The 16030-nt window shown below is 53.5% G+C and overlaps 1 protein-coding gene across 2 annotated transcripts; it reads right to left on the bottom strand.

Annotated features, from left to right (window-relative positions):
* Positions 1-5005: 5005 nt before the first annotated feature.
* Positions 5006-8911, bottom strand: ADRA2A (adrenoceptor alpha 2A). Of its 2 annotated transcripts, XM_027597136.2 has the most exons (2): positions 8298-8911; positions 5006-7857 (listed from the first exon to the last, which is right to left on the bottom strand). In XM_027597136.2, exon 2 carries the CDS (start codon positions 7822-7824, stop codon positions 6469-6471), a length of 1356 nt encoding a protein of 451 aa, XP_027452937.2. In that variant the 5' UTR covers positions 7825-7857; positions 8298-8911; the 3' UTR covers positions 5006-6468. The 2 variants fall into 2 exon arrangements, with proteins under 2 accessions (XP_027452937.2, XP_027452936.2); XM_027597135.2 differs by lacking the exon at positions 8298-8911 and having other exon boundaries at positions 5006-8000.
* Positions 8912-16030: the final 7119 nt, after the last annotated feature.

Raw genomic sequence — 16030 nt, 5'->3', positions numbered from 1 at the left:
CTCCCTCCCCTCACCCCTTCAGGCTGAGGGTGCTTACAGCTCCCACTGTGCACTCCCAAGGGGCTTCACCACCACTTGTGGGCTCCCCTTCAGCTTGCTGCACCTTGTAAATAGCCCCCTTTTAGTCTCTCTTTACCCGCCTTCTTTGAGTCTCTCTTTACTCGACTTCTCAGTGCGCCATCTTGTTTTGCTCAGATACAAATTCCAGAGAAGCCCCAAGTCCCCACACTTGAACAGTTGGAGAGAGCCTTAAAGGCCAGCGTGGCCTCCCAGACCCTCCTGAACTCTCTGTATTCACATAAATTCCCTCTTCCATGGAGAGTTGCTGCTAAAGAACACACCTGCTAGAGAACCGATGTTGACCTCTCCAGAATGTCTACACTCCATCATCCCGTCCTCCTTCTAGCTCAGCTCCATTACCGTGGTAGGGAACAGGGGTTCCAGCATTGGGGGTGAGGAGGAGGAGCCAAAGCACAAGCTGGAGGAGGGGCCAACTGTAATGAAAATCAATGACACAACACTACACTCCCCTTTAATTCTGTGACACACACATTTGCCCTCAACTCCCCTGATGCTTGCACCCCAGGTCCTGGTGAGCAAAATATCCCCGTGAAAGAGGTTTTGAACCTGTTCACACACGGAGAGACATGTGCACACACATACACTTCCACAAACACTCTCACACACGTACACATAGCCCTTCACACATGTATGCATACATACATGCCTAAGTATGAACACTTATTCACATGTACACACATACGTAAAGGTAGAGCCCACATTTGAAAAAATACACCAAACTCTCACTTCCACCCCAAGTTTCAGTAAGGTTCAGGAGTCTTCTAGCCAGCTTTCCGCAAGGACACATCTGGCTTGGCCCTGCGCAGAGTGGCTCACCTAAAGCAGGGACAGAAGGAGAAAGCAGAGCCAGCATCTCATAAAATCTTAAAACAGATCAACAGAAAAGCCCAGTGAGACTCCTTAGCTCAACATCAACACTACCCAACAAGTGTTCCAGCAAACGTGATTCCCTGAGCTGCTCTATGAAAAATAAAATCCTGCAGTCCAGGGAGTTGGGGAACATAGCCCACCATATCATCCCCTCTCAGAGAATCCCAAGGCTCTGTGAGGTCCTGAAGAAAAGGTTCCTGCTAAAGGTCATTTTGCCTAGTATTTCAGTGATAGATGATAGGTAGACAGATGGACAGAGAGATAGATGGTAAATACGGGAGAGTGGAAGGAAGAGAGTGGGAGAGAGATTGACATTGATTTTGAAGTTAAACTCCATGGAACACACGTTTAAATAACACTGACCCAGAGCAACCATTTTCATAAGAAACAGAGGCTCAGAAAGGGCTTTGCCCAAGGTCACACAGCTCGTAAAAGACAAAGGTGGGACTAGAACCCAGGCCTCCTCATGTCCAGGTTCACACCCCTTCCAACAGGCCCTGTTCCATTTTTTTATTTAACTCTAATCCCCAGGAGTTCTGGGAATCAAAGAGATCAATGCTATTTTCAAAACTAACCCTGGTGTTTGTGACTGTACTTGGCGACTTCATGTGGCTTCCCTCCCAGGCACACCGTTTGCTGAGGAAGAAGCCCCTTCCTGCACCCCAGACTCCCAGGTCCACTGTGAGGGGTGGCAGGGCCCAGGGCCAGGCCTGATGTGTAGTCCTGCCTCCCGCAAGGGCAGGGGCCTGGATACCCGGATCCTGCTACTCTACTTGAGGTGGGGAGGTAGGCTCCCTGACGGGTAAACCCAAAGAGGACAAGAGCTCACCGTGCCATCCCCAGGGATGGGGTTGGAGAAATGAAAGCTGAGGTCTAACCTAGGCCTGGGTGCGCAAGCCTTCCACAGAGCTAAAACTAGAGCTCTCCTCCCGCCCCTCCTCCCTCAGCCAAGGTCCTGGCACCCTGCCTCCCACATCCTATCCCCTGAGCTCCGAGCCACAGTGACCTCTCCCTCGCTGCACACTCATGGCCCAGAAAGATGCCCAATGCCCTCAGTGGGCAGGCACCCCCACTGCCCCCCCCCGCCACACTGTCACCGGGGTACGGCTGCCTAAGGCTTCCTGCAGGCACACCCTGTCTCCCCACGAGGCCTTGAGACTTCCAAAGCGCAGGGCAGGCCCTAATTTCAGCTCCCTCCCACGGGGACAAGTGCTAGGCTCTGCAGGGCGCGTGCACGGAAGGAGAAGAACTGCCTTGCGTTGCCGGCCTGCGGCCCGGCACACAGCAGGCGCAGAGGTCCTGGGGTTAATCGGCAACTTCCTCATCCAACAGCAAAAGAGAATTATGTTGGAGATCCGTCATAGGACAGAGAAGCCACGAGGAGTCGTCTTCTGGAGGGACTCTGGGATGCCACCCCATCCATCAGCCTGTGAGGGTCTCAGGTCCCTGAACAGCACAATGTGGGGTGCCGAAGATGTGTGCGGGCATTTCTGGCTCCTGAACTCTGATTCGATTATAGACTCACAGAGAGGGAGAGCCCAAGAGCTTCCCATTCTCCCCTCCAGCCCTTCAGCACAGCAGAAACTGAACAGAGACAACTGTGGGGAGAAGGCGGGGCTTGTGGCCAGGCTCAAATGGGGCATTACCCCTCCCCCGCTCAAGGTGCCTCCGCAGAGTAAATCTGGCAAGACACACTTCAGACCCAAAAGCCAGTGGCTTTTGATACCTCAACCAAAGTTCCATAAAATAGGAGGTTCAGCTGCAAAGACAGATTCTCCTGGCCTACATCCTCAGGAGGAGACGTGGACAGGAAGCTGTGGGGTAAGACTCATCTCCTGGTCTTTAGGCTAAGATCCCCTTGCCGGCCATTTCTCCTCCTCACATGCCGGCCATTTCTCCTCCTCACATCCCCCCTGCCCCCCAGACCTCTGCAGGCTGTTGCTTGAGCCCACAGCTATGAGCAAGCCGCGATGCCCCCTGTGAACTCAGAAACCCAGCCCCCAAGTCTGGGCTCCAGCCCTCGCTCCCCCACCTTCCCCAGCCCCATCCATCTCTGAGGCTTTCTCTGCGGCTGGAATGGGGTGGGGGGCTACACCAGAGGCCCGCACTGTGTGGCACCACCGCTGAGACTTCTCCCTTTCCCAAGGAGCAGGGCCCCTGGGGGCAAGGGCAAGGCAAGCCCCTCCCCAGCGGATGGAGCAGAACAGAGAGTCAACAGCAACAGTGTTTATATCTGCTCCTTTGTCTGGGACACACAGCCCAGTGCCTGAGGGCTTGCCAGTGTGGCCTATTGTCTGGCACTGTTTGCCTTTGGGGCGAGAGGTGCCCTGGAGTGGGAAGTGAGAGGCCCGGCAGGGGTGGGAAGCAGGGCCCAGGACCACACCAGGCAGCCAGCCTTGGTGCCAAAGGCCGTGGCTCATGAAGCCCCTGGGCAAGGAGCCAAGTGCCGCCCACTCTTCTGTCTGCAGGCTCAGATGACAGGACATGGCAGGAACTTCCCACCTCTCACGAAGACCCCTCAGAACCATTGTCTTCCCTCACCCAGGCCCCTCAGGGCCCCCAGATTGCTTCTCAGGGCTCACTCTCCCACCCCTGCACGCCCACCCTCACCCCCAACCCTAGGAAGTTAAGGAAGCTAAGAGACACTGCTAGTACTTGCCTGGAGGGGACAGAAACAGCTCGGCGAGAGCTAGGGGCCTGCTTCTGGGGCGACGTCCAAAGTCGGTCTGCACATGTGTTAGAGGCGGCTGGCCTTACAATTCCATCTTCCCCAAACCACCACCAGTCCCTTGCCCTCAAACCCAGCTCCTCCACAAGTGGCTCTTTCGTCAGGGCTACATCTGATCACACGTAAGCGCAGAACCACTCCACATCCAGCCTTAGCTGCTCCTAAACTGAACGAGGCAGCCTGTCACCCGGATCTGGGGGACCCTGCGCAAGTCACTCCCTCTTTGATGAAGAGGGGCTGGATTCCTGGATCTCTAAGAGCCCTTTCAGCTTCAAAGTCACAGAACCAGAACCAGAACCGCAGGGCGAGGATCTTAAGCCCTCCTAGACAGCAGAGTGGAAACTGATACTACAGGAATGCAGCAGGAAGGATCCTGCCTTCGGCCAGAGACAATCCAAGCCACCAACCAATACACGGTTCTGGGCAGGTGTCTCTACCATAGTTTGTGCATAGACCACACTCAGCTGTACACCACATGCTGCATATTATCACATTGTAAGGTGTGATACACATTTTGAAGTATATTCCACACTTTGGGGTATACACACACTTCAGGGCATACAGACACTTTGCAGCATGTAACACTTTGTGTAGATCTACACACTTGGGCTATATCCCATACTTTGTGTATCTACCACATTCCCTGTAGAGACGTCCCTGCTGGGAGCATTCCCTAGTGTTAATGTGACTCTGGTGAGGCTCTGAGGTTCAGAGTGCAGACCCTGGAACCAGATAAAGTTGGGTATGATGCATTTCCACCAGTTGTTAACCTTCAGCAAATCACTTGCCCTCTGAGATTCAGTTTCCATACCGGTACAAAGGAGATAACAATAGTACCTACCTCACAGGGACTGGGGCGGGGGGAGATTAAATGAAGCAGAGCCCATAATGGGCTCACCACAGCCAGCAGCACACAAGAAACACCTGGTAAAGGGCACCTGGGGGGCTCAGTTAAGCTTCAGATTAATGTCCTCTGGAGTCATATCTGGGTCGTGAGCTCCAACCGGAGTTGAGCCCCTCGTGGAGCCCCTCCTCTGCTTCCACTTGGAGCCCTGCGATGGGCTCAGCAAGGGCTCTGCTTCCGGCCAGGCTCGCTGGGAGTCTGCTTCTCTCCCTCTCCCTCTGGCCCTCCCCCCTCATTGCACGCATAAGCATGCTCTCTCACGCCCTAAAACAAATCTTTAAAAAAAAAAAAAGAAACACTTGGTAAATGGTAGCCTTGCCATTGCTCACACTTTCAAAGGTGTTTTATAATGTAATGCACTGTTCAATTTAAAATTTTTAATTGAAAAATATATATATATATATTCGGATGTTCCCGTAAAGCTTTGGAAACTCAGGTAACAGACAACCATTTAATTCATATTTATTTCACATTTGATCTGTAAACTTTTTATTAAAAAAAAAAATCCACTGTCATTAGCAACGTGTGCTGCCATTAGTTTGTCTTTAGTGAAGTAAGAGCGCAGGCCTTAAAGAGTCTCTGTCTAAAACGTGTAGAAACTCCGATGTAAACACGAGGTGTCCGCCCTCTTCCCTTGATTTTGGGAGTTCATCAATGACATGATCTCAACCAGAAAAGCAGGGGGGAAAGGACAACACTTTGATACCTAAGAGCTCCCGGGACAGGAACTGTACAGTTTGGCAGGCTCATTTGTCTTTTCAAACTGTTTACCTTGGGCAAATTGTATCAGGTTTGCTTCTTCCACATAATTTCCACTCTTCCCTCTAAAAACAGCAGCTAAAAGATTTCTTGCAGTCAGCACTTCTGGAGAAGGAGGGGCAGGTGCACAAACATACAAGATAGAAACATACATATTCTTCAAGCAGTGGCCCTGGAGAGAGGGAAGGTGGGAGAGAGGGAGGGAGGGACCCACGAAAGAGATACTTTTAAAGTGAGTTACTGGGGTGAAGGGTGCATCAGAGGATAATGGCTTTATACACAGGGCTGCTGCAAGGCAGAAAGGTTCATTTACTTCTGTCTTGGTCCCTCCTTGTAATATTTACATAGGAAAAGGCAATTATGCTGTTAGGCACAGGAAAAAAATGGACAGAAATCTTTTCCCCCTCAGGAAATCTCAAAGCAGGTCCAGGCCCCAGGGACAGTCACCAGCTGCTGGTGAAAAGGACACAGAAGGAGGTAATGACACCAGAAAAGGGCTTGCATTGCAAAGGGGCTTGGCCTGAACCGAAGGACAATGTGTCTGCCTCAAAGGCATCTCCAACAGCATCAAAAGCCCAGACATCCGGGACCCTAGCGTGTACTATCAAAAATAGTGTATATTTACAGTGGGGGATGGGAGGATGGGCAGGGCTGCCCTGAGCATTTGTTTAAAAACAGAGTTAGGGGAAGGGGGAAAGCAATTAGCCGGGGCTCAGTAACCCCCATCCGTTAATCCTTTGTGAGCCCTACCCTCTGGGGTCCGTTCAGTGCTTGCTTGCTCTGATCTGCATTGACAGCTGGCCTCAGGGGAGGTGAAAATACCTTTAGAAAGCAATACTAATTAGGGGACTCCCAAGAACCCAGGAAGATCGCGCCAAGTCACAAGGGGCCCTAACAACTACTGGGGGGCCTGCGGCCCTCCCAGCCAGTTCTTTTCCCGGGGTGGGAGGGGGCCAGGGTAGGGGGGAGAGCAGAGGCCCACAGGAGGCCACAGGGCAAGGCCTGGCCAGGAAACACCGAGTAGGCAGGACCCGGGTTTCAGTGCGCAGGGACTGCACAGAAGAGCCCCTCGATCCCCGCCGACTGCAGTGGGCGCCAGTCTGTTCGCGGGTCGCGGACCGGGCGCTCACACGATCCGTTTCCTGTCGCCCCGGCAGAGGATCTTCTTGAAGGCCCGGCGGAAGTCGTGGTTGAAGATGGTGTAGATGACCGGGTTCAGCGAGCTGTTGCAGTAGCCGAACCAGAAGAAGAACTTGAAAAGCGTGCGCGGCACGGAGCAGCCCACAGCCGTGAGCGTGTAAGTGAAGAAGAAGGGGAACCAGCACACCACGAACACGCCGATGACCACGGCCAGCACGAACGTGAAGCGCTTCTCGCGGTTCTGCCGCCCGCGCCAGCGCGACGCCTTGGCGCCTCCGCCACGCTCCTCCCCGGGCCCCGCCGCCGACGTCCCGGGCCCTGTGGCCCCCGGCCCGCGCCGCGGCAGGCTGTCCCCGGGCTTCACCTGGCTCGCCCGGGCCTTGCCCTTGGCCCGGGGGCCGCCGCGCTCCGACCTGCGAGGCCCCGGGGGCCGCTCGGCGTGCTCGGACGACGAGCTCTCCTCCAGGTCCAGCGCGTCAGCGTCGCGCGGCCCGGCCGGCGCGGGCTCCCCCGGGGCACCGTTGAGCTGGGCGGGCAGCAGCTCGGGCTCGGCGCCCACGGGGCCCACGCCGCGCTCCGGGCCCAGGCCATTGGGCCTGCGCTCGGCGGCCCCCGGCGGCGCGGCGTTGGCGTCCGGACCCCGGCGGCTGGGCGGCACGCGGGTGCGGCGCTTGGCAATCTGGTAGATGCGCACGTAGACCAGGATCATGATGAGGCAGGGCGCGAAAAAGGAGCCGATGCACGACGAGATTACGTACCACTTCTGGTCGTTGATCTCGCAGCGCGGCTCCGCCGGCTGCGGGCCGCCGCCGCCGCCCTTCTTCTCGATGGAGATGAGCGGCGGGAAGGAGATGACGGCCGAGATGACCCACACGGTGACGATGATGGCCTTGATGCGGCGCGGCGTGCGCTTCAGGTTGTACTCGATGGCCTGCGTGATGGACCAGTAGCGATCCAGGCTGATGGCGCACAGGTGCACGATGGACGAGGTGCAGAAGAGTACGTCGAGCGCCAGGTAGATCTCACACCACGCCTTCCCGAAATACCAGTAGCCCATGACCTCGTTGGCCAGCGAGAAAGGGATGACGAGCGTGGCCACCAGGATGTCGGCCGAGGCCAGAGACACCAGGAAGAGGTTCTGGGGCGCCTTCAGCGCGCGGCTTGTGAACACCGCGATGATGACAAGCACGTTGCCGAACACCGTGAGCAGCATGAGCAGGCCGGCCAGGCACACCAGCGTCAGCGTCACCTGCAGGGAGTAAGGGGTGGCCCGGGCGCCGCCCCCTGGCGCCTCGGTCCCGTTCCAGCTCGTGTTGCCCGCGTCCGGCTGCAGGGAGCCCATGGGCGCGAAGCTGCCCTCGGCCAGCGGCTGCTCCTGGCGGAACATGAACGCGGGTGCCCGCTCGCCTGGGCCTGCTGCCAGCTGCCTTCCGGCCCGGCGCCCGTGGGTCCTCCTCTTCCTCCCGCGCCCCGCTCGCCCTGCCGCGCCTCACATGGGGAGGGGGCCGCAGGGACGCCGGCCCGAGCTGCCGGGGGATGGGGGGCGCTAGCAGCCCATGGGCCCGGCTCCCGCGAACGGCGCCCGGCCTGCGCTTGTGGCGCTCGTCGTGGGCGCCTTCTCCTGCCCAGCTCAGCACAAGTTTTATTTCTAAGCGGCGGGAGAGAGTAGGTCGAGCCGATGGGGAAAGGGAGAGTTATTCTTCAAGAAGGGAGAACAGAAATCATCGGTGGCCTGATCACTTGGAGAGATGACAGAAAATTTAAAATCTATCTCTATCTTGACTCTCGAGCCTGAGCGAAAGCAAGAGGTCTTACCGTGTGCGGGGCCCGCCCCCACCCCGGGAGGCAGCCGAGGGGCGCTGATGCGGGCCTGGGGTCCTAGGTCTGTCTTCTTACATCCCCGAAACAGCGATTACCGACTCCTTCGCTTTCCCCCAGACGCGGCGGTGCCGGCCGGACCCGGGCTGGGGCCGGGGTGCGGACTCTGCCGCCTCTCCCGGAGCGCCGCCGGACTTCCAAAGTTGCGTGCCCAGCTGGGGCTGGGGCTCAGCGCGCGGAGCTCGGGGGTGGCGGCGGGGCGAGCCGTGTCCGGGCCGCATGAAGACTCCCCCGTCCTCAGGTGGGCCGGGGCAGGTGGGCGATCGGCCCTCCCGGAGCAGCGGCCAAGGCACAGGGTTTCCTGGGCGTTGGCCCGGCGAGCGGCGGGCGCTGAGTGCAGCCGGCCGGGCCGGGGTCCGAGGGCAGCGTGAGTTGGGGCAGGAACGCAGGGCTAGGGGAAGAAGGTGCTGGGGGTGGCCGGGCGGCGGCGCGCCGGCTGCTGGGCGTCTGCAGCGAAGCCCCGGCCGCTGCTGCTCCGCCGCGCTCACCGTGAACTGGTTTTATAGCCCCAGGATCAAGCTGGCGTTGCGGAGCAGCCGGCGTCAGCCCCCACGTGGGAAATCGACCCTCCCCCGCCCCTTGCGCCTCCCCTCCGCGGGTCTAGCGCCCGCGCTCCGCGTGGGACCTTGGGGAGCGCTGGCCCCCTGGCCGGACGGGCTCTTTGGAGAGGCGGGTACCTGGAGCTAGGGGTTTAAAGAGCGTGCCCAGGGAGTGGGAGCGGCCCCTGCTGGGAATTGGCCGAGCAGCTCCGGGCCGGCCCAGTAGAAAGCAGCGGGCCCCGGGGAGTGACCCCATCGAGCTGGGTCCTGGGAGGGAAGAGAGCTGGGGACCCTGGCCCGAATCGGGAGCAGCAAACACCGGTACCAGGGGCATCCGAAGCAGCCTGGTCCTGGCGGCGAGGCGAGAGGGGTGCTGGTGAGAAGGAAGGCACGCGTTCGCCTCGAACCCCCTGGGGCGGGATTGGGAAGTACACCCCGGGGAGCGGGACCCGCCCGAGGCCAGAGATCCGATCCGGGGAGAGGAGGCCACGTGTGGTCTGAACCACAGAGGAGTGTGCGGGACACAGGCAACCGGGGGTCCGGACCGCGCCCCACTTCCACGGCGGTGAAGAGGGGTCCCGGAGGCGGCGGCCACGCTGCACGACTGAGCGAGGGCGCACTGACACCTGCTGGCAGCTCGTCGCCACGGCGGCCACGCCAGGCGCTTGCTTCCGCCTCTGCAGTCCTTTGCCTACAGCGCCTTCTCCTATTTCAGGACAAGTTTGGGTTCGAGCTCAGGAAAGGAGAAGCCAGATTTTAAACTGCACTTTGTCACGTTGCAGAAATCTTCCTAAAGCATACACGTTGTGTGTCGGGAGTGGGAGTTCGCCTGAGAAAGTCACGTTGGGAAGGGCGCAGCCGGCCATCCGAGCCCGGGACTGGCATCCCATCCTGGCCAAGGCACAGCCCACCGTTCCCTCAGATCCTAGAGGCCTGGAGTCTCCCCTAATGATGGCCCAGTTCTAGCCCGCTATGAACCATTTTATCTTTGTGGAGGCAGGAAAGCTGGACTCCAACCCCCCCCCATTCCAGATGCATACACACGGTCTTTTAGTTAAGGAGGGGGGTGCTGGTCAAAAGAGGAGAGAATCTTTTCCATGTTCTTTCTGACGGGAATAGCATGGAGCAAGGTGAATGGCTAGTTTTTCTTGGCATGCTGGTTGCCCTACAATAGATCTCAACAATTGCTAGAGTACCAGTTTGTTTTGTGCTATCTGCACGTTTCAAATCAGCAGGCAGTTTAAGGGTAAGCCCGGGAAGATAGGAACTGTTAACAGGAGAGATTAACAGAGAATGTAAAGAAAAGTCGCCTTATTGAAGGACCCGATTAAGCAGAATACCTTATGCAACCACCTAAGCTGGAAGTTCAAGATCCAGCAGATCACCTCTCTGTGGGGCAGGGTGCAGGCTCAGGTCTGGCTCGGGGATCAGGATGAATGCAGGGCGGGCGGTGAGCATCACATTCAGCTCCAGCTGATGTCTATGGCCTGTACCAGTGATACAGTCATTGAAGTAGCTGCTCTGAGTGCACACAGGAGGACTATATTTTTTCAAAGTACTTCACAGATGTCTCATTTGACTTCAGTACTTTTATCTCCCAATCTCTGATCCAGTTGGGTGACCTCCTCTACCAGTCTTAATTCCGAGGAGCCAGAAGGCTCTTTTCTGGAGGATCTAAAGGAAGCTGAGAAGACAGAATTTCCTCCCTCTGTTGAGCTCATCACTTCCCATCTTCTGCTCAAATCTCAGCTCTGAGTCTCCTGGCAGGGGGCAGAATCATGGCACAGGCTCGGTTGCCCAGGTGAATACACTTATTTTTGCACAGCAACCAGGAGCCCCTAACTTCAAGTATGAATGATGAGAGAGACAAGAATCCAAGGCCGAGGCAGTCTGGGGCTCGAGGTGTTGTTCACAGAATTTAGGGAGGGAGTCCTAGATGGGCAGGGCGGTGCAGCTCCCTATCTGCTGCAAACATGCAGCTGTTCTCCCAGTCTTATTTCAGAAGCAAGAAGGAAAGTGAAAACCCAGGCCAAAGTATTTTCCTGTCTTGGATCTCTGCTTCTAGCCTGCGTATGACACCTCTTGTCACATTTTCTGAATGCTTCCCAAACAGCCAGTCAGTTCCTTAATTCCTGGGTTTGGAGTCTCTTCTATAAAATGAAAACAGGTCTTTCAAGGAACTAAGGTCTCTGAGACCAGCATACAACACTTACCGGCTTTGGCGAAGTACCTCATATGATCCTGTCCCGGGCTGTGTCCAGAGCCCTTCACCTGCAGAGTTCTTCCTCCTTCTTCTTGTACATGAACCTTATCACCAGAGGCTCTGCCTCCTTAGTTCGACGCATAGGGTCAGTCTATCTGAGCTTAAAAAGCTAAGTGGGCACCATTATTTTTTGCTAGAAGATATAGTGCTGCACTCGCTGAATGAGACAGCAATGAGCAGAGAGAAATCCACAAAGACAGTACTTCTTAACCACGCCTGTATAGCAGCATTGCCTGGGAATGTCAAAGACACTTATCAGTGCTCCACGGCACAATTATGATTCATCAGGTCTTGGGTGGGATGTAGCATGTGTATCTGAAAAGGTTGCTTGGCAGGTGCTGACAAGCACACTCAAGACTCACTGCCCTAAGCAATACATCTCTGAGGCAGGAGTGAGGAGCAACTGTCTTGGTGGGGGCAGGGAGGGAGCGGCCAAATGCCCTGAACACTTTCAGCAAGCCAATCTGTATATGCTCCAGATTGAGGATCACTGCCCTGGTGGGCCAACGGGACAGCCAAGGCGGGTATCACAGCCCTCAGGGATCTGAGGCAGAACAGGCGAGAGCCACTGCAATATGGAGGTTGACTTTCGTGGCTTGAGGAGTCACCTCTGGGCATACAAGTGGGGGTCCATCATTATTGCTACTATTAATAAAAATAAATACTGTTTATTAGCACTAACCCCGTACCAGGCACAATGCTGAGCAGTTTATGTACTATATACATTTTATATAATTCCCCAAAACAACCCTATAGTGTAGATATGACCTGCCTTTACAGCTGGGGAAAACAAGGCACAGAGAGAGAGGCTAAGTAGGGTATTCAGCCAACAAGTAGCAGGGCCAGATCCGGACCCGAGGTTTCCTGATTTTAAGCCCCATTGAGCTTTATAACTGCCTTTCTGTGGGTGTCTGTCCTCTACCACACTGACAAAAGGAAACCTGCAAGAGATTCATCAGAAATGAGAGTGTTGACGAGCTGTCAGATCCTCCCTATGTTCTTTTCCTCCTAATCCATTGTGTGGCTGCTAGAGCAGGACATATAGGGCCAGACGTGTTCCTTCATTCCACATCTGATGTACCGCATGGGAGGAAGCATCAAGTATACTCTGCACAAGACTGAGCATTTCCCCATGGCCAGCCTGATGGAGAGCCAACGCCACAGTACTGATAATGTCCTCCCCTTGATGGAAGTCACAACTCCCTCTCATGGGCTCCCATACATATTTTTTTCATGGCTTGGGTGAACTTCCATTGCACTAGCTCCCCTGTTCACTTATATGATAGTATAGTAAGGGGAAAAGACTGTTCTGTTCATCTTTGTATTTCTAGAACATACCTAAAACAGGCTTTCTAGAAATCAAATTTCTGGAACCTACCCCTTGGAGATTCAACAGGACTATGGTAGGACTTGTATTTTTAACAAACACCTGAGTAACCCAATAAATACCAAAATGTAAGACACACTGGCATAGGTATTTGATAAATATGTGTGTGATGAATGCATGAAAGAATTAGTGAATGAATGGATCCTACTTTCGATTCGGCATCCAAGAAGGAAGAGGCCCAGAAGAAGGTGCCTAAGATGGCTAGCACTTCGTTCCAAAAAGAGGAATTAGTTGAGGTATCTTAACTAGTTCAGAGATACAAGATTCTCTCACATTCTATTTATCTATCTATCCATCTATCTGTCTCTTTTATTATCTCTCTATAGGCTTTTTTCCTAAAAAAATGTAAGTAATGAGAGATGTTCTATTTATAACTATTAACTAGGCAATTTACCAATAAATGAAAGTTGCTTAAGCTAAATAATCTGTTTGTCCTGTAATTACATCTGTAATTAAAGGGTCAGGCAACACCAAAATGTACCTTGACTTCATCTAAAGGGAGTGAGGGAACTGGGTAGGAGGTGTTATTAATAGCTTACTTTTTCTTTTCCTCCCTCCTTCCCTTCCTTTCTTTCTTCCTTCCTTTCTTTCTTTCTCTCTTTCTCTCCTTCTCTCTCTCTTTCTCTCTTTCTCTCTCTCTTTCTTTTTTCTTTCTTTCTTTCTAAGCCTTGACTAAGAAAAAAACGACATGCCTCATTAGCTTGCGCTCCAGGCTGTGATATAACCCTCACGAATAGAAGTTTGGACACACTGGGCGCCTGGGTGGCTCAGTTGGTTAAGTGACTGCCTTCGGCCCAGGTCATGATCCTGGAGTGTCGGAATCGAGTCCCACATCGGGCTCCCTGTTCGGCAGGGAGTCTGCTTCTCCCTCTGACCCTCTTCCCTCTCGTGCTCTCTATCTCTCATTCTCTCTCTCTCAAATAAATAAATAAAATCTTTAAAAAAAAAAAAAAGAAGTTTGGACACACCAACGTAGGCCACACACCCACGCACACAGACCATACTTAAACACACGTTCTCAATCCATCTGAACACAACGAGCAGGTGGGGAACACCATGTTCCCACTGCTGCCCCTGCCATGTGCACAGCTGGAACCAAATGCGCCAAGCTACAGACAGCTGTCAAGTCCCTGTGTTGTCGGCACGGGGGTGGTGGGAGGGCAGTTACTAGAAACAAGTTCTCCTGCTCCCTCTGAGCCATTATGTGATTCCGCCACTTTCTTGTGCCTGTGCTGGAGCCCTCCGGGATCACACTGTAGCCGAAGGTCAATGTAAGCCAAAAGAAAAGCAACAAGAGTGTTTTTCGGTGCTGCCTGGTTTCCCACCTTCCGTGCGTCTCCTCACTGCCTGCCGGACCAGTCCCGCTGGACCCACAAAAACAAGTGAGAAGTCCTGCCACTGCCTCTTTGTCTTTATCTCTAGAGTGCTAGCCCCTCTCACCATCATCCCTGGAAGATGAAGCCGGCTGCCTTCTGCCCCTGCAAGGGCCCCTGGCCAAGACCAGGAAGAGAGCACTGTGCCAGGATCGGCAATTCCTTCAGGATGAAAGAAAAGGCCGGGCTCCTCTCTGGCTCCTTGCTGCTGCCCACACCCCCCCGCCCCCGCCCCTTCCCCCGCCCCCGCTCCCGGCCCCATGGGCCACGTTTGTGTTTCCAGGACAGTGTGACCGTGGAGGGCGGTGCCCATACGGGAACCTCGTCCTCACCTCCTGCAGTCCTCCAGGGCAGTCCCCACAAATAAGTGCCCTTTCCCACCACATCCATGTGACTATCTTGGCTGTTTTGTCCAGAAGCGTTAAGGAAAAGCAAACCTCGAATCAGTTATGTCACATGATGGCTATTCATTCTCAGGTATAACAGGTGAGCTAGAGTCACTGCGCCTGGGTGTAAAGGAGATATTTGTCACCAACGTTAATAACTCTTAAGCTAACATTCATTAATCTAGGTGGGTAAGGTGAATTCACCCTTCATGTTTACTCAAAGAAACCATGGAGACGCGGTGCCTGAAACATAACACACACACACACGCACACACATGTACACACACACACTATTTAAGAGGTGGTCTGGCTATCAATGCTCCCGGGAAATGTTTTCACAAACTCCAAAAGAAATCCATCTTTCTAACCAGAAAAATCAGAAAAGGGGTTCCTGGAAGCATCCAAATGATGGCGGCAGGGGAAGCCGACGAGAAGGGAGAAGGGGTCCTCTAAGTCCGTGTATGGCTGACCTCCCCTGTGAGCTGTGCATGCGTGTGACCGACAGAACGCGGCAGAGCAGAGCCTTCAAATGCTTCACTTTGGAAACAGTGGCCATAAAAGAAAAGACAAAACCTGGGATCTGAAACCAACCTTCACACAGAGATGTACTTGCTCAATCTTATAATACGTGTAAAATAATTTCAGAATTGCTTCTTCACCTATGCCACTACAAAAAAAAAAAAAAAAGAAAGAAAGAAAAAATCAAGCGCCTAAAAAGAGTTCAGAGGTTACAGTATGCTAAGTGAAAGAAGCCAGACACAAAAGTCATGTATTGTATGATTGCATTACATGCAAGGTTCAGAACTGGCAAATCCATAGAGGCCGAGAGCAGATTTGTGGTCGCCTGGGCTGTGAAAAGGCAAAATAGGGAGCGAGCACTTTTTGGGTATGAAGGTTTTTGTGGGGGTGATGAAAATGTTTCGGAACCAGAGGTGGTAGTTACACAACATTATGAAATAGTCACTTTAAAATGGCTCATTAAAAAAAAATAATAAAATGGCTAATTTTATGTTATCTGAATTTCATCTAAAATTTTTTTAAAGATTTTATTTATTTGAGAGGGAGAACACAAGGAGGGGGAGCTGCAGAGGGAGAGGGAGAAGCAGGCTCCCCACTGAGCAGGGAGCCCCACACAGGACTCGATCCCAGAACCCCAGGATCATGACCTGAGCCAAAGGCAGACGATTAACCAACTGAGCCACCCAGACGCCCCTCACCTAAAATTTTTTTAAAAGAGTTCAGAAATTGTCAGCAGTTCTCCCCTACCTTGCTCCCAAGACTGAGGGAATACAATTCCCTCGAGACAGTCAAATACAATTTTGTATGTTTGTTTGCTTCCAGTTTTTTCAGTTTCCCCTTCCTATTTACTTTAGATTGTGAATATGCAAAATATGCTTCCCAAAGTCAAAACTATACAAAACAAAGTGTCATCCCATCGTGACCCCTTCCACCCTCCTGCACCACCTCCACCACTTAAACCAGCTTCATTGTCTTCCTTCAATAAAGATAAGCAAACATTATCTCCTGTAAATCACTCTGTATCAGTTCATAAAGACCGTATTTTCATCTGCTTTTTTTCATAGCTGCATAGCATTCCATGGCTTATTCAACCAATTTCCTGTGCTTGGACATTTTGGTGGTTCCAATACTTTGCCATTATAAATAATGTAATGAATAACTTTGTGCTTGTGCACTTTCATTTTGCTGGAAACGGCTTGAGTT

This window comes from Zalophus californianus, chromosome 15 (genome assembly GCF_009762305.2).
Source record: "Zalophus californianus isolate mZalCal1 chromosome 15, mZalCal1.pri.v2, whole genome shotgun sequence".
Classification (NCBI taxonomy): Eukaryota; Metazoa; Chordata; class Mammalia; order Carnivora; family Otariidae; genus Zalophus; species Zalophus californianus.
This window is presented reverse-complemented; position numbering and strand designations above follow the sequence as displayed.